This window comes from Coenobita brevimanus, chromosome 50, assembly GCF_032717465.1.
Source record: "Coenobita brevimanus isolate Jiangsu-jjx chromosome 50, ASM3271746v2, whole genome shotgun sequence".
NCBI lineage: Eukaryota > Metazoa > Arthropoda > Malacostraca > Decapoda > Coenobitidae > Coenobita > Coenobita brevimanus.
Window position 1 is genome coordinate 41,006,911 of NC_137003.1, and position 23,236 is coordinate 41,030,146.

The following is a 23,236-nucleotide window of genomic DNA, read 5'->3' on the forward strand; positions in this document are numbered from 1 at the left end:
CCCTTTACCACTTGAGATATCTGGCATGTTGAATATAATCATCTGGTTGTACTGAGAATATTAGAAAAACTACCATGTTATTGATTAGTTGCTGTTGTTGAACTTCAGCTGAGTAAATGTTTTCACTGGCTTTTCTGACAGGTTCATTATGTACATGAATGTATTTGGTACGGTACTGGTATTCAGCTGCATATGAATCTTTATTGTAAATGTGAATATAGTAGACAAGACATTTCTGTCTGGGCCATTCCTTGTTGCTGGATTTCCAGGGAAAAGGAAAGTGATTGAAATGATTTTGTGTAGGTGAGTAACTGCTTGTGAAGTTAACTTGCTGAGTTTTTTTTTTTTTATAGGTGGGTGATGCAGAATACCTGGTAGAGCGTGGTCACTCTGACAGCCTAGGAACAGATGCGAGTGCTCGTTCTCCCTGGACAGGTGTTACTCAGTTCCTTCCTACCACACAGAAGATTATTCTGTTTTCCTCAGGCCTCACACCAAAGGTATGCAGCACCCTAGGGATATGTACAGCTCCGTTCAGAAGTTCGTACTACACCCAGCGTGGAAGGCGCTAGTCTCGGCCCCTCCTTCCCGGACGACAGGTTACAGCTTCGGACTTCCCACGAGCAACCAGACTTTGGCTAGTATCAAAGCAGTGTCATTCGCTCACCGACTGTTAAATGAAATGAGAATTTTATTTTCATACTCACAGATATCAGTCAATCTTACTGCTGATTAAATGATGAAAGTAAGTTTATATTCGCCTGCCTTAAAAAAAATAATAAAATAACAGCAGAAAAGCACATAACAGAATATTAGAAGGTCGGCTATGAATCAATGTGATTATGGGAGTTAGTGAGTTATCGCATGTCTTAATCCCTAGACATGGGCCGTTTTTTAGCTCAGTATTTATGAATAGTTCTACCGTTTCAAGGAAAATCTAAGCAGCCAAAAATAATGTGTATGCAGTCAAGATATTCAAACATTTACGAAGTATGTGAACAGCTAAAATTCATGTTCATACTCAAAAGTAGATGAAGACGATTGGTGGAGTCTAAGGAATAATGGAAATCATATGTTTTAAGACGAAGTAGCTAACATGATGTTTCCTCTACGTAACCGTCGGTCTCTCTCTCTCTCTCTCTCTCTGTGGGGTGTGGGAGGGGGGGTTCCACCGAGGTGTTTTGGCTATCCTCTGCTCAAAGGTGAAATCAGCACCATCACGTGCCCCACCAAGTTGACATAAATCGGCGAGACGAGAAATTAGTGCTCAGAGGTCAAATTTTTTGCGCTACGTGATGATGGCTTTTCCATCAGGGCAACAGCGCATCAACTTGACCTCACTACAAAAACTGTGATGAAGTGGATAAAGAGATGGGAGGAGAGTGCCAACCTTCAGGACCAACGTAAGTCATAAGTCTTTTGTATTACTGTAATGTTATGCTAATAATGAATAATTGTGAACAATAGCTCTCCGTTATATTCCAGTGCTAACAGAAACTAAAACTAGTTTTCGGCCCCTGTGGAAGATGTCAGTGAAAACAGCTTTATACAGTGGCGTAGTAAGGGGGTGGGAGTGGGGTTGCAACCTTCTCGAGCATCAGTTTTTGGGAGAGTGGCAAATTACATCCCGAGTATTATAGTCAACGTTCCCATTTTACTTTTTGACGTGGTGTGGGTGACTAATGTAAAGCATACGCAACAGGTGTAAAAATAGTACTTATTATGCATTATTTTCATGGCCAAATATTCCCTACACTACATCCACAATTATTAGTGGCTGCCAGAGCCAGCGGGCGGGGCCACGCACGGTGGCCGATGTTCACTTCGCCTCATCTGTTGCTTTTCTCACGTCCACACACCTCACACCCGAATATTCATTATGCCTTGTAAAGTCTTGATTTACATGCAATATATAATGTTCCGTGATACTTTCCCAGCCAATGTTTGCTGAACCTTGATTGATGTTTCACAAAATATCAGACTTCGGTTCAGTGATGCATTGTCCACACAGTGTGTGTGGAGGGGGGGGGATGTGAGAGTGGGTGTGGGAGTGTGGGAGTATAGGGGTGTGGAGGTGTAGGCCTGTGGGTGTGGGGGTATGGGTGAGGGTGTGGGGGTGTGGGTATGGGTGTGGGTGTGGGTATGGGTGTGGGTTTGTGGGTGTGGGTATGGGTGTGTATGTGTATGTATGTGTTTGTGCCTGGGTGTGAGTGTGTTTGGGTGTGGGTGTGTTTGGGTGTGGGTGTGGGTGTGTAATCACTTAAAACTCTTTGTATGGCATAAGGGCGAAAATTATGGAATAATGGCACTGGAAATGGGACAGTTTTGGAATGTGTGTGGCGTGCGTAAAGTGGGTTAAATAATGAATAATAGGAACTGAGAAATTGTTGGTGTGAGGAGCCTTATAGATAACATAAACAGTTGGTGTGATCATGAAGAGAGAATGGAGAATAATAGGAACTGAGAAATTGTTTGTGTGAGGAGGTTTATTGATAACATAAACAGTTGATGTGGTCATGAAGAGAGAATGGAGAATAATAGGAACTGAAAAATTGTTGGTGTGAGGAGGCTTATTGATAATATAAACAGTTGGTGTGGTCATGAAGAGAGAATGGAGAATAATAGGAACTGAAAAATTGTTGGTGTGAGGAGCCTTATTGATAACATAAACAGTTGGTGTGGTCATGAAGAGAGACTGGAGAATAATAGGAACTGAGAAATTGTTGGTGTGAGGAGGCTTATTAATAACATATAATGCTATACAGTTGGTGTGGTCATGAAGAGAGACTGGAGAATAATAGGAACTGAGAAATTGTTGGTGTGAGGAGGCTTATTGATAACATATAATGATATACAGTTGGTGTGGTCATGAAGAGAGAATGGATCTTGATAAGGTGGTGAAAAAGTAAAGTCGAGTTTGAAAGTCGGCGGAGGTTTGGATGTTGTAGTTGTTGTTGTTGCAACCCCAGGTTCATCTCGTTGCGATCCCAATGGAAATCAGAAGCTTCTACCCGTCGTTTCCAAAAGTCTTTGGTTGAGGTTATATTGAAAGACTGTGTTGCAATAGTGATGTGCATGTGGTGAATGACTGTGTTGTGGTGTGGGGGGTTGCCTTGCAGTGTGGGCAAAGTAACTTGTTTGTGAGTTGTATTTTGTGTCGGAACCGTAGCAGGGAACAGTGGTGACCACATCGCAGTCTGACTATAGTTTTTTTTTTTTTTTTTTTTTTTTACACGAAGATGCACTTGGCAGGTTGATGATGACTGGCTGAATGCGACATGCCCGAGTAACATAGCTGTATTTCAAATAATTACCAAGTAATGTGACATTACCCGGTAGTTATTCGAAATACAAGAATGTTATTCGGACATGTTGCATTCAGCCAATCATCACCAACCTGTCAAGTGCATCTTCGCCTCAATTAAAAAAAAAAAAATAAGTATAGGTGTGTTCGTGTCTTTCTGGGTAGGGTTGATAAGGAGTGTATGTCTGGTGGTGGTTCACGAAGGATGCTGTTTGACTGAAGGGTTTGGATGGCTGTGGTGGCTAATGGCTGTGTTTATGCACTGTATGTCTGTGATTTGTAGTGTTGGGTGATCTGTGATTTGTATTATTGGGTGGAGAAGGGGGTATGTTGCTGAGATACTCTGTGTAGTGTTGGGCAGTTGTTCGTTTGTTTATTTTTGGATGGCGGTGATGCAACATGAAATTGCAAGGGTGAGATGGGTACTGAGCTACAGCAATTCACTGTCTCACGTATTCATATGATCTTTGGAAATAATTTTGCATCTTGATGAAAGTGATCTATAATAATGATTTTGATGCATACTGTACTTATTCTTTAGGCTTTGTTCGTCTCCTTAACTCTGCTGACTCCCTTCGGTCTCTCTCTCTCTCTCTCTCTCTCTCTCTCTCTCTCTCCAGGGATGGCCCGACTGGGAGGGGGTGTCACTTCCCCTCCCAGTGTGTGTTCTGAGTTGGTCAAAGAATTACTGAGTTGGTCAAAAATCGAGAAGTCATTTAGCAGGCTTAAGCTTTTAAAAACATAGGCCTATTTGCGAAACCGAACCAAAGAAAAAAATGTTACATTATCTGATGGTTCTAGCTTGTGAAAGTGACCTAACTGATCAGTTGGATCTTCAAAAAAACTGTAGATTGGTGGAAGCTCATGAAAACATGAATAAAATTATAAAAGCCATTATCATTAAACAATCTGTATATACAGGTTGTTACTGCTGAATCCTTATTAATCCATTATCCACATTCACTTTAAGTTGACTCAACATTCGTTTTTCACCTTTTTCCTTATATGACTTACCAAGTGTGATTTGTGTATGTGTATGTTATTTTTTTTTAAGTAGTCAGTTTAAGCATCTTGTATCTCTCACTGTACGACTGAAAATCAGTGAACAGTTGTGCAATTTTGAATTGTGTCTATATTTCACCAGAAATCCAGAATGAGAGTTTGTTTAATTTTGTCACCAGTAAATAAATTACTTTCCAGGAAATACTGTAAGTCTGTTACAATAAAAATTACTTTCTCATAAATTTGGATTGTTTTCATCTATTTAGTTGGTCAAACCGTAACGCCAAACGGATCAAATTGGTCAAAATTGTCCTTACCCTCCCCCCAATCACGTACTCCTCGGGCCATCCCTGTCTCTCTCTCTCTCCCTCTTTGCACACACACACACACACACACACACACACACACACACACACACACACACACACACACACACCACTGTTCCTCTGAATTCTGCTTGTATCTCTCCCCCATTACGACTGAAACGAGGCACTAGCCTTGCCCCATCCTCTCACCCGCTCTGTAATGCATCTATTAACTACTAATCTGCCTTTCTTGTATACGACTAGTTAATTGTTGAAATGTCTTAGGATGTCTTTTTCCAGTGCATAGTGCCACAGTATTTCAAATGCTGTGAGTCCAGGCATCTCAATGAAATGGATATTTGTGTTTACGTTTCTTTGGATGGAACTGACAGGGTTTGATTTATGATGGTCACATACAAATCAGTCCTAGTCATTCTAAGAACGAGACTTCAATTCCCATCTCTTGATGTTGCTGTTGTTGTTGTTGTGTAACCCTGGTCTGTCGGGCCAAGCAGAGCCTTGAACCACGGTCAAGCAATCGCCTCTGCAGGGCAGTCCCGTGCAGTGATGGAGTGAAACTAGGATATCCGGCCTTGAGCTGCATTTAGTCTCGCTACGCCACTATCTTTATAGGCAGCAGTTTGTTTAGTACAACTGTTGCCCTTGTAACAATATTTTCATATCATACAATATATTTCAGCACAAGTATACATACTCGTAATGTTTTCCCAAGCTAGACTTTCGGCGTTGATTTTTATTAGTGCCATATTTACTAATAGCGAATACTTTCATGTTAGAAAGGACGGGAGCCCCTCGAAGAACCACCCAGGCTGGAGATGCTGCTATTGTCGCAGCAGCAGGGGCAACACCTCTTACGATCGCGGTGGCCATAAGGGACAGTCTTCAGTTAGAGGTGTTCGCGCTAACTGTCAGGCAAAGGCTGCATGACGCTGGTATACACTATAGAATTCCAGCAATGATGGAAAGCCTGATACAACAACACAGAGAGGGGAGGTTAGCCTTTGTTCAATGCTACTTTCAGAAGAACCTAGATTTTTGGTCGCGAGTCATCTTCATGGATGAGAAGTGTTTCTCCTCCACCTCGCATGGTAGAGTGCACTGCTGGAGAAGAAACAACACCAGGTATATGATATTACCATTTTTATTACTGATAAAATTCCGTACTGTTATTGCCCCCCCTCAAGGCATTGTCTTCGTTGCAGTCATCTGTTTTCTGTTCACCTCGCTGTTACAATAATTAACCGATATTCAGACTTTCACCTATGGAATAGGTCAATAATGAAGCTGTCTTCCGCAGTCTGCATACCCCTCCGTCCTTGATTTCCAGTCTTTTAAAGGCAATATGACCAGGCATCTAAAATAATCAGGATCCCTTGTTTTGGTCTTATTCTGTTCATATTGTCCTGGAAAAAGATATAATTCCTTCTACTCTTTGCCTCTATTTTCTTTGTATAAAGACATTAGTGCCGAGAAAAACTGTGATCAGTTCTTAGGGGAACATGTCATCAACTAGTGTTCTGTCTAATGGCTGCAACAATAAAAAAAAAAAATATATATATATATACTTCGCATGCAGATGCGAGAGGGTCGACATTTGTGAGGAGGCACAATCGGGTCACGTTACCTGTAACATCTGGGGATACCTGACTCTACATGGGCTGGGTGACATGTTCAGCATCAAGGGGCGTTTTACTGCTGACCAGTGTGTCCATATCCTGAAGGAACGTTCCCTGCCATCTTTACGTGCAAAGGGTTTCCCGTTCCAAGATGGACCTGTAATTTCCATGCATGACCGGTGCCCCATCCACACCGCACGTGTAGTACGGCAGTGGTTTCAGAGACAAGACATACTTCACCTCTCAGACTGGTCCGCCAGAGGGGCCAATCTAAATGTAACAAACATGTTTGGGCTGACATGATTAATACCTGGCAGCCAGGAGACGGGAGGACAAGAAATGATCTCCTCAACCACGTAAACGCCCAGCAGGAACTTTGCCGGCGCAAACACGAGTTCATCCGTGGCCTTGTAAGCTCCATGCCTGATAAGTTGCAAGCAGTGATTGAGAAAGAGGGAGGCTGGACCCGATATTGATGTGAAAAGTTAGGCAACAGTTTTCATTATATTAAGGATATGTATGCATATTATAGAGAGAGAGAGAGAGATACTGTAGATAGATAGATAGATAGACAGATAGATGGATATAATAGATACAATAGATAGATATAATAGAGATAGAATAGACAGATATAATAGAGATAGAATAGACAGATATAATAGAGATAGAATAGACAGATATATTATAGACAGACAGATAGATATAATAAAGATATAGATATGATATAGATAATTAGATATGGTATAGATAATATAGATAGGTATAGATATAATACAGATTATATATATATATATATATATATATATATATATATAATATTGTGGACTAAAAAATAAAAATAAAATTGTCTATTTTTTGTCTGAAAACTTCCGTATAATTATGCTTATATATTATCCACCTCCTATTAGGTGCAAGATTACTCATACGCAATAAATAGGATGTGTTCCTTGGCCTTCCCATACAAACAGGACGGATGAAGTAAACTATTGTAATGTCTTTTCCTCCATAATTATACGCTTTGTTAATGCGTCGGTGGTGGTGGACGGTGGTCGCGGCGGCAGCGGTGATGGTGGATTGTGGGTGTTGGTGGGTGGTGGCGGTGGTGGTGGGCAGTGGAGGCGGCGGCGTTGGTGGTGATGGGTGGTTGTGGTGGGTGGCAAGTGGCGGAGACTGTGGTGGTGGTGACTTGTTGTTGTTGTTGTTCTTATGAGTTTGTGTTTGTGTGTGCATGTGTGTGTGTTTGTTTGTGCGTGTATGTGTGTTTGTGTGTGTGTGTGTGTGTGTGTGTGTGTGTGTGTGTGTGTGTGTGTGTGTGTGTGTGTGTTTCAGTGGGAGAATAGTCAGCTCACAAATCACTTATTGATTCATATCAGACTTCTTCCTTTCCCTCTATTTGTGTATTGTAACTTGTTATTTGTAAACATATTTTCATCACAACCGCATAATGTCCACGTATTTCCTTCATTAATATGTAATAATACTTGTCAATATCTGTATAAATATCCGTTTCATCTCAAATTTCGCATTCGTCGTGTGACTGAAACTGTTCCGGTATTTGCTGCTCGGGCTGTGGTGGCGAGCGGTTCGGGGTATTAACATGTCGTCCAGAAAGAGCGGACCGAGGCTTGTGTCTTCCACTTTGGGTGTAGTACGAACTTCTGAACGAAGCTGTACATCGTAAATATTTCAAAGAGTGTCCTTACATTTTAATTTTTGTTGGTAGAAGATTGTTCTGTATGATTGCCCTAAGTCATTTAACGCTTAATACTGTTGAGAAGCGGGATTTGGCAGATAGGTAGTACTAGAGTGTTCCTGGTCATTCTTGTAGTTTGGTTATGTGTCAGAGTTGCTGTCAGAGTTGCCAGTTAGCCTGCTATTGCGAGCAGAGTTATTTTATAAAGTCATACAGTAATTTTTATTCTCTTTTTCTTTATAATTCTTTATTTTGGTGTTTGTTTGTTAAATTATGTTATTTTATATCAGTTTGTATGGTAAATAATTCAGTGTTATGTAGTGTAAGAAAACTCTAGATATTTTGGATGTCTCTGAGTTGGTAATGCTTGCTTCTCCAAGAATGTAGTAGATCATTCTAGTAAAAAGGGAGCTTATTTAAGGATGGGGAAGGGACTAGAGGAGTTTCAATTCAGTCTGAGGTTAGTTCAGTGTCAGTTCAGTTAATGAAGATTGTATAGCTCTGGTACTTGTGAAAACAGTGAAGTGTAATTGGCAAGCATTAAGTGCAATTATTTGGAAGATACAGACAGCAAACTTAAGAAGCCAGTGTTTATTTACAATGGCTGAGCTGATCTCTTTGTTGCATACTGTAAGGCTGACCATAAGAAGAACAGCTAACTGGGCAACATTCTTCCTATACTGAACTACTTCAGTTGGAGCCTGTGGCAGTGTGGGACTAGGAACGTAACAATACAGTGTCACATTGTTTAACTGAGTAGTAGTGTTGTTATTGAAGATTGTGGAGACAGTGTTACAGTTATGAAATGTAAATTGTAAGTTACAGTACTGTATTTCATATTCTGCTACATTATTCATTTGTTCCATGTGTGACTTCAGTCTGGTGACAAAATTGTGTATGTGGCTGGGGCATTTGACCTGTTCCATGTTGGTCATTTGGACTTCCTAGAGAAGGCACGGAAAGAGGGTGACTTCTTGATCGTGGGACTACACACAGACCCAGTAGTCAATCGCTACAAAGGAGCCAATTATCCCATCATGAATCTTCATGAGCGGGTTCTCTCAGTTCTCGCTTGCAAGGTTAGTACCTACCATCCAAGAGCGTGTTTATGATGTTTACACACTATGGCTTAGGTAATATGTGGTAGGTGGGGACGCTCACCATCCACTCATTCGATGTAGTGCTGCTCTCGGGTGTCTGCCCTTTCCTCTCCATCCTTCTTTCCTTCCATTCTCTTCTGTCTTTCTTTCTTTCATTCTTTCCTTATCCTTCTGCCTATGGGTGACTTTACACTCCCTCTTCTGTCTTTCTTTCCTTCATTCTTTCCACTTCCTTCAGCCTGTGGATGACTCGACATTAAGTGACAAGCCAAATGGTTTCCTGTGCACCAGGAAACCATTTACTACGCTGGGTGGTAACCATATAACCAAATTTTGACGCCTGGTGGTTTAGTGGGTAATTATTGCGCTCCAATCAGATTGAGCCGGTGAAGGTTTATATCCAAGGGGTGGTTGGGGTTGATTGGTGATTTATTGCCACTTAGGGATGAGTGAGGCTGGTCACTCTCATTTTAAATGTTGGGACCAACTGCCTCGCCCCGGGCTCCTACGCTCCTCATGGGGCAATGTAGGATTGGATGGTGAATGGATGGATGGGTTAGGTAATATGGTACAGCATTATAAAATACTGACAAGATGGAAAATGGTAAGTTCTAAGTTCATCTAAGAGAGTGGAGAAGAAAACAGCAATAATAAGGGCCTTCCCTTCCATCCGTCATCATCCAGTCTGGTATTGCCCCATCAGGAGTATAGGGACCCAGGGCAAGGCTACTCAGTTCAGACAATTAAAAGTTGAGTGACCAGTTTCTCACTCCTTAGGGGTATCCCAACTGTCCCCATGAATTAGACTGGTAGGGACCACAACAGTTGGAGTGCCTAAACTCACTAGATCACAAAGTGTCTTAAAAACTGTATGAAGGCAACAGGATAATACACTAAATCAGTATACAACACAACGGTCCACCCTTCATCTCCCTACATGCATCAGAGAAGTGTCCAGAGAGGAGAAAGTACTCAAGTAATGACTGAGAGTGTGTGTGTGTGTGTGTGTGTGTGTGTGTGTGAGAGAGAGATAGAGAGTACTCAAGTAACGAGTGTGTGTGTGTGTGTGTGTGTGTGTGTGTGTGTGTGTGTGTGTGTGTGTGTGTGTGTGAGAGATAGAGAGTACTCAAGTAACGAGTGTGTGTGTGTGTGTGTGTGTGTGTGTGTGTGTGTGTGTGTGTGTGTGTGTGTGTCAGTGCTGGGCACCGCAGTCTAAAATTCAACTCCGCAATTGCAATTCTGCAACCTCTGACCGTTACCTTCTGCTGCCGCAATTCCGTAATAAACATGGAATGTGCAGTTCTGCTACCTTAACCCCTAAAACGCAGCCATGGACAGCCGACCCCCCCCCCACCCGTGGCGGGGTTGGATCGCGGTCTGAGTACCTGTAGGAAAATATTAGCCAAAAATCAGAGATTAACCCTAGAACATTATACTTGGTATGGCAGATAGTACTTACATTCAGCTTTCACCAGAGACAGGTGTTGAGCCTTCGTGGACTACCCAAGGACTTGTGGAGACTTGCAAAGTTGGGTAACAAAATCTTCACTTTCACACCTCCAGCAACCCGGTTTCCCCTCTACCGCAGCCTCATTCTGTCACAGTAAACTTTATACTGCAACATACAGGTAGTTTGGAATCCGTATTTGTACAGTAAGCACTGAAAATAAGGCTAAAATCAATGGAGCGTACAGCCGACATGCAGCGCGGCGGCGGTCTTCCCGTCACTCAACAAACATTTCCATTTTCACAGCTAAAAACATGTGTACTACATTATTTTCAATCATAGTACTTCCCAAAAGACCACCGCGGTGCACTTTTATTCTGCCTTACACCCGTCACTTTATTCTTGTTCCTGTCGGCCGCTCGCACTGACTCGGAAGAGCTAGAACTCGCCATAATGTCATTTTGAAAGCCTGCGGTAAACTGACACTAAACAGGGGCAAACCGCGCGAAAAAAAGCTAGTGTGACAACTGGGGAAACAAGCGTTTCCTATTAGCATAAACTGCTTGTGAGAGGATTGCGCAGATTTGCAGTTCTGAGCAGTCAGCGCGCTGCCATATATCACAGCCAGGCTGGCCGGGCCGTGGTGGGGGGGGAAGGGGGGAAAAAAACGCGATACTTGGCAACAACGAAGGTCAGTAGTACAAAGGTCAAGTATGCTAATTGTAGCTAAAGGGTGGCGGTACTGATAGACAATATCAGCTGGAACATCCTTGCCCGCGTTTATTCAAAATTAATTCGAATCACAAACGCGACGATCCGCCGTTATGTCCTTTTTGGCGATCGTCGCAAAAGCGACACACTGCATTTAAAGGGTTAATACTGCAATCCAGTTTCATAATGTTCAGTACAAAGTGCACAAACGGGGTAAATCGATTGGTAATGTAGTGAATTATTGTATTTATAATCCATTTATGACATTTATGATGTACAATAAACCCTCGATATAACGAACTAATTGGGGGGAGGGGTGGGTCGTTATATCCAAAAGTTTGCTATATCCGATGGTCGTCACTAACCGAGGGATTACCGACTCAGTCATTTTATCCGTGATGTCGTTTGGTCCTACATGCGCCGCCACGTAGGACCACGTGAAACTCTATTAAGTTTCACATGGAGAATTCAGTGGTTCATGTAGTTATACAGTACATGTACAGTAAATACCATCTTGTATACAGTTGTACTTATAAATGCAATGCCTGTAATGCAGTGTAGTACTGTTACAGTACATTTACCATATCAAGGAGTGAACTTCCACGAAGGTGGCTATATCTGGCAGAAGTTCACTCTGGAAATGTCGGGTCATTATATCTGAAGTTGGCTATAATAAGGTTTGTTATATCGAGGGTTTACTGTATATTAAAATTGTCGCTGATACTTTGGTGTATTTACTGAAAACTTAGCTATTACGATGCGATGAGACAGGCATTGGCAGTGGGGTGTGATACGATGGCTCAGGTGGTGGCGAAGGGGTGAGATGCGATGGCTCAGGCGGTGGCGATGAGATGCAATGGGATGGCGATGGAGTGAAATGTGATGACAGAGGAGGTGGTGAGGGAGACAGCTGCAATGACCGGTGAGGTGACGAGGGAGACTGCTGTGATGAATGATGACGTAGTGATGGAGTTAGTTGTAGTGGCTCACATCATGGCAAGGGAGACAGAGACAGTGGCTAAGGTGGTGTGGGAGATTGAGGCTGGGACGAAGAAGGTAGTGATGGAGTAGCGGAGTGCCGTAGTGAAGACACAGGTGACACTGGAGATGGGGATTGGCTGGAGGTTAGGTCCAGCACTACGGGCCAAGCACGTCCTTGGCGGGAGGTGTCCCTTGGTGTTTCTCTGCTGGTTGAAGGCTGGGAAGATATCTGCTCGTCAAGGGCTTGGGAGATCCTTTTCGGGTCGCTGGCGTGGTGGGGGCCTGCTTGAAGAAGGCTACGATTGTAGTCTGCCTGGCCGCCCCCTTCTTCTCCTCCTGCATTGTCCTGTACATTTCATCCCCTCCTCAAGCCGATTAGCTGCATCCCTGCTTCATCTTGGGGGGGGGGGGTCGTGTGTGCACATAAGCTCTATCATCTCGTCCAGCTTCATTAGCATCTCCTTCAGGATTTTTATATTCAGAGCTTGCACTTCAGGAACGACCTCCTTCTCTGCCTCCTGGTGTGCCTGCAGGATCACCATATTGAGGAGCTCTTCGTTGCTGAGCTCCTCCCTGTGGTTCTTGAGAACATCCTCCACATCATCCTTGTTGACCTTCTCGAAGCCCACCTTGCGTGATAATTGCACAATGTCCTCGCGCACATGCTGCACAGGCGGAGCTTCCATGCCCTCGGGGAAGCCGGTGAAGGAGTGGACGCACTCTGGCCACAGCTTCTGCCACACATCATTCATGGTGGCCTGACTAACCTCACTCCATGCTGCAGTGATATTCTCTAGGGCGTGGCATATGTTGTAGCCCATCCAGAACTGCTGCACTGTTGTCCTGTCATCACTGCCACAGGCCCTTACCAAACTGCTGCGTAGTGTGGCAGAGGTAATAGCTTTAAAGACAGCAATCACCCCTTGGTCCATCAACTGCAACAAGGACGTGGTGTTGGGGGCTGCAGGAACACCACCTCTATATTGCTGGCCCATTCCTTCATCACGGGAGAGTGGCTGGGCACATTTTGTACCACCACAAGAAATCCGTTTGCCAATTCTCCCACGAGGCATACTTCTTCAGCACACGAGAGAGGTACGAGTGGAAATATGACGAACAGATATCGAAAGTCAGCCAGGCCTTCTTGTTTGACTTCCAGATAACCTCAAGGTTCTTTTTAACATACCCCACCAGAGCCCTGGGGTTCTTGGAGTGGTAAACAAGGAGCAGCTTCAACTTGGTCACCCTTGGCGTTGCCCCCCAGCCGGAGTGTCAGCCAGTTCTTCAAAGGCTTGAATCCTGGTGTAGACTTTTCCTCTGTTGCAAGATATGTCTTGGAGGACATTCTCTTCCAAAAGAGCCCAGTCTCGTCAACATTCAAGACCTGCTTCACAACGTAGCCACCCTCAATGATGGTGCATTTGAGTTCGTCAGGAAGTGCTGCCACCGCCACTGTGTCTGCACTCGCCGCCTCACTGTACATCTTCACGTGATGGAGATTAGCTCACCTGTTGAGCCGGTCAAACCACCCATGGCTCGCCTTAAAGTTTTCGCTATCATAAGATCGCACCTCACCTTTATTTCATCCCATAGCGAGAGAGCCTTAGTGCATATAATTGCCTGGCTCATGGGTGCCTTGCACCGGTTCTGATCCTCCAGCCACGTGTGCAGCATCCGTTCCAGCTCCTTCATCGCAGGCTCTCGCTGGTGGGTGATAGGGAAGCGGATAAGGTTGCAACCTCCCCAGTAGCAGCTGTAATGGTCTTCTTCTTCTTGATGATGATGGTGGAGACAGTCGACTGGGTCAGGTGGAGAGCCGATGCGATAGCACACACACCATTGCCTTTGTTGTGGCGCTTAAGAATTTCTAATTTCACCTCTAGTGACTCAGTCTTATGCACATGCTTTGTGGGGCCATCACCAGCACCACCACTAGCAGGCCGCTTACCACCATGACTAGAGCCTCCACTAGCACAGCCACTAGCCCCACCACGTGCAGTGCCCTTACCAGACATTATCACACTTATTTAGGCCAAAAATCACACAATATCGCACTTCACACATGATTAGTATCACTGCTCTACTCACGGCACTGCTCGAACACAGTTATGATGCACTACGATAGCAGCTTGCATAACATTGGTGATGTAGCATGACGCATGGTGGGCGAGCATAAGCAAGTTCCTCGCTCTGAGATCGCCTGTGTAAGAAGAACGATATGGGTGAGTGCAGGGTGATCGATGGCTGTGGGGCCTGCATGAGCATTTCCACGCATCCTGGAAGGCATTTGGGTTCAGCTGGCTGCGGGAACGCACTTGATTCAAAATTTCGGCCTGTCACTTGTGGACTCGATGTTGGAGGGCCCATCATTAACCCGCTGCGTGCCAGTGATGTTTTAAGACGGTCTGACAATTCTACGGCCAGTGCCAGTGCCTTTTTAAAACGGTTTAAAATAAATGACTTCATTGTGACCGCATTTTTCAAGATTCGCGGGTAAAAATTGGCAGGCATGTAAGGTAACTGTACCTCTACCATCCCCCAGGCTGTCAAGGCCATACACTCACTCGCTTCCCCCCTCACACTTGCTCTGCCTCACTCTGCCTGTGTGTCTCATCCAGTGCTGTACATAGTGAAGGCATTTTGTAAGTATTTTCATGTAAGTGTAAGTTGTAAATATTTTCTTGTAAGTGTAAGGACTATATAGTGAAGTCAAGTTGTAAATACCTTCTTGTAAGTGCCAGGACTATACGTAATGAAGTAATGTTGTACCTATCTTCAAGTAAGTGTTAGATAATGCATTCACAGTGAGAAAGACAAGCAAATTGTGATAGATGCTGAAGTAATAAGTAATCAGAAAAGTGTACTGAACATTGCTATACCTTCCCAGCATAAATATCTGAGTATACCTTACATAGAAAACGGCTTTCTCACGTACATGGTGAGCGTGAGAGAGTGGCTATACCTGTACACTAGTATGCAGGACTCAATAAAACTCATTTCCGAGCCTCGGTGAGCATTTTAATGGCAAAATTCGTTGTTTCCACATCAAAATCTATCATTTTAGCCCCCCCCCCCCCAAAAAAAAAAAAAAGTTGAAAAATGGCCGGCACTGGGGTGACCAGTGGGCTAAAAATAGCTAGCACGCGGCAGGTTAAACTTGGGCTCTGCCATCTGGTAACAGGGTGTAATGGTACAGTATTTGTATCCCCATCGCTAAGCCGGGGTATCATATATCGGGGTATTACTGCACAGTACTAATATTATAATACTGTACTGTAATATAATCATATCCTTTATTACAAAAATAACTGCCTAGCCCCGGGCTTCTACGCACCTCATGTGGCAATGTAGGATTGGATGATGGATGGATGGATGGAATATTACAAGGAAAAGAAATAGCCTTTGTACCACTCAGGAAAATCAGCCTTACCAGCAGCAGAAAGCAGTCCATAGAACTTAAAAGATAATTCATAGAAATGTGCTTATTCTTGCAGATAATAACTCAGTCTATCTATCTATCTATAGCCCGATGCCTTAATCCCGCAAAGGGTGGCTGCAGACAAAACGCCTCCAGGTCGCTCTGTCACCCACCATTTGACTACCCTCCCCCAAACTCACTCCCCCCTCCCTCTTATACCTCTCAACTCCATCCCTCCACCTCATCCTCGGTCTGCCCCTCCCTCTCCCTCCCTCCACCTCACCTACGTACACCGTCTTAGTCAGTCTTTCATTCTCCATTCTCTCCACATGTCCAAACCACCTCAGTGTATTTCTCTTTATCTTCGCAACCACATCCACATCCACCCCACAATGTTCCTTCACTTCTTCATTCATCAACCTGTCCCTCCATGTCACTCCACATGCTCCTCTCAAGTAACTCATTTCCACTGCTCTCACTCTTGACTTGTTCCCCTCTTGCAAGGTCCTTGCCTCGCTTCCATACGTCAGGGTAGGGATCACGATACTATCATGCAGTGACTTCTTAGCTTCCATACTCACCTCCCTATTTCTCATAACTGCTTTCAGTGAACCAACAACCTTCCTTCCCTGCTGTACCCTTTCACGCGCTTCATCCCCCAATGTTCCATCCTTACACATCACACTACCCAAGTACTTGAATGCATTCACATTCTCCATATTCTCACCATCCAACCTCTCTGTACATTCTGTGACTTCATTCCTCTCAAACACCATAACTTTACTCTTGTTTACATTAACTTTCAGATTCCTCTTCCTACACACTGTCCCAAATTCATTCACTTAACCCTGCAACTCCCATTCATCTTCACTCAACAATACTGTATCATCAGCAAACAGCAACACTGGAATCTTCCAAATCTCACCCTCATTCATTAGAGCCACCCCCACATCCACTGTCCTACCTTGCACCTCCTTTACAACCCCATCCATGTATATATTAAGCAGCCATGGAGACATCACACAACCCTGTTTCAGTCCCACATTGAGATCAAAGAGCTCACTTAGCTCACCATCTACTTGCACCGTAGCCCTAACTCCTTCATACACACTCTTCACAGCACTCAACAATTTCCCCTCCACTCCATATATTCTTATTACCTTCCACATACCTTGCCTATCTATTCTGTCATAAGCTTTCTCCAAGTCCATGAAGGCAGCATACGCTTTCTTTCCTTTCTCTAGATACCTCTCCACTAAACATCTTATAACAAATATCTGATCTACATATCCTTTTCCCTTCCTAAATCCCTCTTGTTCTTCTCCAACTAGCTCCTCTGTCATATGCCTAACCCTATCAATGAGTATTCTACCATATATTTTACCAGTCACACTAAGAAGGCAAATACCTCTATGGTTACCACATACTTCTCTCTCCCCTTTTCCTTTGTATAAAGGAACAATTTTACCTGATTTCCAGTCCTCTGGAACCCTTCCCTCTTCCCAAGGCAATCTACACAACTTCCATATCCACTCCACAACAATCTCACCCCCATACCTCAGCATTTCACCCCACATTCCATCAATTCCTAGGGCCTTTCCCATCTTGATCTTCTTCATTGCTTCCACTACTTCCACCCTACTGATCTCTTACTCCCTCCACTCATCTCTTCGTCTCCCAGCCATTCCCCAACCACCTATACTCGCACTGCTGTCACTCTCTACATTCAACAAATCCTCAAAGTACTCCTTCCATCTCCTCAATTTCTCTCTCTTCTCCACCGGCAATCTATTATTCCTATCTTTCGCTCCCCTACTATTTCCCCTTTCACACTGCCTTACTTTCTTTACCTCCTTCCAAAACAGTTTCCTACTTTCCCTCCATTTCACACTCAAGAGTCCTCCCAAATTCTTCATCCACTTTCTTCTTACTCTCCTTCACCAGTCTCTTCACCTCCCTTCTCCTGCTCACATATACCTTTCTCTTCTCTCTCTCATCTTCTTCCCTACCTCTACTCGCTAGCCATTCACTATACAGTATGCTTTCTTCTTTTGTTCCACGGCTCATTTAACCTCATCATTCCACCATGCTGTTCCTTGCACACCCTTGCATCTCCTCCTCATTTCACAAACCACCTCACATGCTGCTACCTCTCTCTTCCGTGAATATCTTACATACGTCTTCCACCCCTTCCATCTCCTCTAACTCGTACCTTCCCAATCTTTCTTCCACTATGCTTTTATACTCTGCCATTTTCTCACTATCTTGCAGCTTCTCCACTCTTCTCACAGGAGCTGTTTCATCCTGTCTTCTCCTTTGTCTCTTCAACCATTTTCTTTGCAGCTTTACCTTGGGCATCACTAAGTGATGGTCCAAGCCTCCATTCCCGCACCCACTCCACAGTCCACGCTCTTGCATCCAACACTTGTCTTCTCATTCGCTCATCCACATACACGTAGTCTATAATTGCCTTTCGTTCGACAAGTTCACCATCCATCCTCCTCGTTACTCTCCATGTATACATGTGGATCATCTTATGCCGAAAGTAGGTGTTAGCTATTGCCAACCCTTTACCAGCACAGATGTCCACCAAAGCACTACCATTCCCATCTACTTCAGCTGGCACACCCCACTGACCAACCACTCCATCCACTCGTACAACTCAGTAAGACCATAAATAAAAGTATTTTCAGTGATCACCATTACATTAACCCTTAATATTGTCATCTGTCAAATTGTGGAACACCTGTGCATGATTAGTTATGTGTGTCACCAAATTTACTGTCATGCTGGCTTACAGTATATCGTATCGTATCGTATCAAATAATTTCTCCTGGAATCACCATCCTTACTGCTAACTGACGCAGTGACACCTTGCCTGATGTCGCTGCTGGCTGGGAATCCTGTTCAAGCTTGATGTTCATGAGTCATGCTGTAGCCTGTACTAACTGACACCGACCACCACGTGTGAGATTGCAGACAAGATTGCGATTGCAGAAGTCCTTGTGCAACGCAATACCACAAGTTTCAGACGAATTTGCCCCAATCGCAATCCCGCAACTGAAATAATGCGATACGCAATTGCGGAAATTGTAGATTGCGGAGGTGCCGAGCTCTGATGTGTGTGTGTGTGTGTGTGTGTGTTAAAAACCTTAATACAGTACAATCCCAGCTAACCGGGTGGCTTGGGGAATTTACCTTCCTGGTTACAGATTTTTCCCGTATTTCTGATTTTCAAGTCAAATCTATACAAAGGCTATCACAGCAGTAAATACAGTTCAGTTACTCACCAGTCACATTAGGGGTTACACTAAGAGATTCCGCCTGAAAAACTGCCTTGTAAACACACACCATGGTCATAACGCACGTGTGCAATGTCTAGCAATTTGCAGTACTACAAATTGCACCAGTCCATTGTTTACCGAATTACTGCATTCATTATATGTACTGTACTCATAAAAATTGAAAAATAAAATAAAGAAATAAAAGCTTGAACATTTATTAGTGAACTGATGATGTGTTAAGACTGCACTGTAGAATTATCACGACACCTGTGCCCCCACGTGAGTTTGTTTACGTTTCCATACCCCGACTGGTCTTCTTCTTCCCTACCTGACCTCCATCACTCCACCCCTCACCCGCCACTGAGCTGTTTTGCAGAAAATAAAATAAATGATGTACGTATGAAATGCAGGCATATTATTTATTTATTTTGCTTCCAACAAAGTAAACTTTCATTCCTAGTAACATTTATATTCAAGCATTAGTGTTTTATAATGTTCGCCTTTTTCAAGTCTGTTGCATATGTCCAGCTTCTGTTTCAAGGTAAGCACGATACGCTTACGTTTAGTTTGCACTTTAGGCATTTTGGAGTGTACAAATTACCGTCTATCAGAGGAACACAATAGCAAGAGAGCTTGTTTACTGTCTGGTGGCAAAAAGCAGACTGGTGATTTTTGGAGGGTGTGGAGGATGACTGAATTCAAATAGGGGAAAAAAGGGGAGAGGAGGGGTGGTTAAGAGGATTTGCTAGGGATTTACATCAGCTGGAAATGCCTTCACCTCGCTTTGTCTGACTTCACCCAGCCTCACGTGACATGATCAAACGGCGGTTTGGCGGTCCATTCAAATTGGCGCACAGTTATAACTTACTGACATTTTTACCAGCCCTTGAATTTTCCCGTTTTTCTGAGTATTCCGTTTGTCTGGATACCGGATAGCTGGGATTGTACTGTATTGTACAAGTCATTACAAACTTGTATTATTATTTTTTTTTTTCACAAAACTCCAAAGATATTGGCAACCATAGGAAGCAAGCGTATCTGCCTGTTGCAATCATTATCAACAACTGGTTTCACAAGGGACATCTTGGCAAGCCACAGACTGAGGCGAAGGCCAGCCAAACTTTGCATCTTTTATATTTTCCACCATTTCCATTGAATTTTTTCATTTGCAGCCTGCACTCTCCCAGGCAGTCTTCTTAACCTTGGTATATTCTTCAGCTCTCATGGTTGTCCACTAAGCTGCCAGTAGTACTGTACCCAGATTTTTTCTTCATTTTCCCATGCTTTGGAGTGACAGTTCTTTTACCTACCTTTATTTTTCTTTACTCTGGTGTTGTTGATCCAATTAAGAAATTGTGGCTAAGTTGTCTGTATCTTTCACCAGACACTGTGAAGTCAAAGGGTTTGTGTCAGGGAGTTGCTGGCTTAACTAGACATTTGGTTCAGTGATAGAGAAGTGAGGGTGAAGAGTAAGATGAAGGAGGAATAAATTATGATCATATGGCATACATCATATGAGCATGTGTGGAGGAGTTTTGTTATTTGGGGGCCATATGTGCTGGAAGTGGGGCTGGACCTAGCTTGGAGCAAGAGTAAGGAGTGAATAGAAGAAGTTTAGGGAGTTGTTGGTTCTCCTGACATTGAGAGGGCGCTCCCTCAATGCTAAGGGGTCCTTGTGTGGAGCATGTGTCAGGACTGGGGGTTAGGATTGCAAATGAAGAGTTGAGAGGAAGGATGGGATTTGAATGTAATAGTGATTTGATGAAAAGGGATAGACTGAGATGGTTTGGGTGTGGATAGGATGAAGGATGACAACTGGGCATGGAGGGTGCAAGATGTGAGCAGTGAGAGTGAAGTTGCTAGAGGACTTCGTATGAGGTCAGACAGTGTAACCTCAGGGATAAGGGACTGAATAGAGAGGCTGTTAAGAGTTCTAGCAGCATGGAGAGCCACAATTAGGTGACCAAAGCTGACATATGCAAGCATGGTAGAGCCTTTATAAATGAAACAAAATGAATAGCATGTCAGTTTCATGTTTGACTGAAAAACTGAAGCCTTCTTCTTCTTCTTTCATCTTCCTCCCTTTGATCTTCCCCTTCTTGCTTCTTTCATCATCTTCCTTCTTTCATCATCATCTTCCTTCTTTCAACTTCTTCCTCTATTTTCTTTTTGCATCCCTCATCTTTCTGCATCTTCTTCTTGTTTTCCTTGTTCTTGTTCCTCTTTTATTTATTTTTTTTTCACAGGATATGTTTACCCTGCAGCCCATTTCCATTTAATGATTGTTTTGGAATTGATGTTTTGAAGTGAGTTACTGGGAGAATCTGATATTGACTCACTTAAATTTTCTCATTTTTACAGTGCATATTAAGTGAGGAAGTTTTATTTATTGGGGGGAATGGTGTATGTGAAGTTGTATTACTGTAATACAGTGCTAATATGGAATCTTTTCATCATTATCATCATCATCTAATCCAGTGTTGCCCCATGAGAATCGTAGGAGCCTGAGGCTAGGCAAGTTGGGCCTCACATTTAAAATGAGCATGACCAGCCTCACTCATCCCTGAGTGGCATTATGTGAGCAATAAAATCTAGCCACCCTTTGGATATAAACGTGCACCAGCTTAATCCGCTTGGAGTGCCTTAATTGCCCATTAAACCACCAGGTGCCATAATTTATATGGTTGCCACCCAGAATAGTAGATGGTTTACTGGTGTACAGGAAACCATTTGGTTTGTCACTCAGTGTAGAGTCACCCCCAGACAGAAAGAAAAGGAAAAATTGAAAGAAAGAAAGACAGAAGAGGAGGATGGAAAGAAGGAAGGAGGAGAGGAAAGAGCAGGCACACAAGAGCAGCACTACATTGAGTGCATGATGAGTGTCCCCACTAACCACTAAAGATCTTCTCATACACATGAATTTTGTTGGCACCATATTGTATCCTTTGTAGGGTCAGAATGGTGGGAGGCATGAGAATGATTTGACTGTGAATTATCAAGTCATTCATAATCATCTGTTGATTGTATAAATATGTTACAGTATGTGAGTGAAGTTGTGATAGGGGCTCCATATTCAGTGACTGCTGACCTGATGGACCAACTGAAGGTAGACCTTGTCTGCCATGGGATGTCTGAAATCATGCCAGATGCAGATGGCTCAGACCCCTATGCTGAGCCCAAAGCCAGGGGTAAATTCCAGCTGCTGGACTCTGGCAATGATATGACCACGCAAAGGATAGTGGAGCGCATCATTGAACACAGGTGAGCCCTTCCCACCACACATACTAGTTGCCCACGTACATTATTTTAGACTTTAGTTTAATTCATAGCTATGCTCTCCTCTTTTTTTTTTTTTTTTTTTTTTTTTTTTTTTTTTTTCATCATTAGTCATTCAGCTCATAACATTCAGTTTGATGTATTGAAAAGAAATAAAGTTCATACTTTAGATGTCTATAATCCATGTTTACATTTTTAAAAACTGCTAGAATACTTATGAATTTAAAAAAAAATTTCTGTGCAGGTCTTTGTAAGGATTTATAGAAAAAAAAAATTATAGAAAATTAACTTGGATGCCTGGTTAGATGTCTGTGGTTTACCTGAAAAGTTAGAGAACATAAATGCCTGATGTAATTAAGTGATTCAGTTTAGTCTGAGCACTGAGTAGTTTAATAAATATTGTTAGTGTTTTAATCTTCAGTGTTAGTGTTGTGACGAGAGGTCGATTGAGATGGTTTGGGCATGTCAAGAGAATGAAGGATGACACTTGGGTGCGGAAGGCGAGAGTATGAATGTCAAGGGTAGGGTTGCAAGAGGCTGACCAAAAAGACCTGGGACGAGGACATATTGTCACCACAGGGATAAGGAACTGAATAGGGCAGCTACCAGAGATTAAGCAGCGTGGAGAACTGCCATTAAGTGACCAAGACAGACACATGCAAGCATGTTGGAGCCTTTATAAACGATACAGCATTTTATGTCAATGTATTGTATAAGTATAATAAATGGTGTTGCTGTACCTGAAGCCTGATCTGTACTGAAAAGTATGCAACTTCAGTTTTTATCACATTTTACCCCATCTCCAGGTTGGATTATGAGATACGTAACAAGAAAAAGGCAAAAAAGGAAAAGGCAGCTTACATGGCCTATATGATGGCTAAGGCTGAGGGCCGTGTTGACATAGACGCGGTGGCAGTGGAGTGACCCACAGAAGGTAATCCCCGCAGCACAACATGCCCGGGGCATACCAACAGTTGTTTTGTATTATAACGTGTTGAAGTTTGTGGTTAGACAGTTGACTTGGTAGCACAGATACTGTAGTTAGATCAGCAGAGATATATCCAGTGTAGTTAAACAG

General features: G+C 43.3%; 1 protein-coding gene across 1 annotated transcript in view; it reads left to right on the plus strand.

The window, feature by feature from the left end:
* Positions 1-23,177, plus strand: part of Pect (phosphoethanolamine cytidylyltransferase) — a 71,885-nt gene extending 48,708 nt beyond the window's left edge. The window contains exons 6-9 of the mRNA XM_080272173.1: positions 354-500; positions 8,820-9,020; positions 21,923-22,143; positions 22,965-23,177. Coding sequence (XP_080128299.1) covers positions 354-500; positions 8,820-9,020; positions 21,923-22,143; positions 22,965-23,082 — 687 coding nt within the window. The 3' untranslated portion in view covers positions 23,083-23,177. The remainder of the gene's footprint in view (positions 1-353; positions 501-8,819; positions 9,021-21,922; positions 22,144-22,964) is intronic.
* Positions 23,178-23,236: the final 59 nt, after the last annotated feature.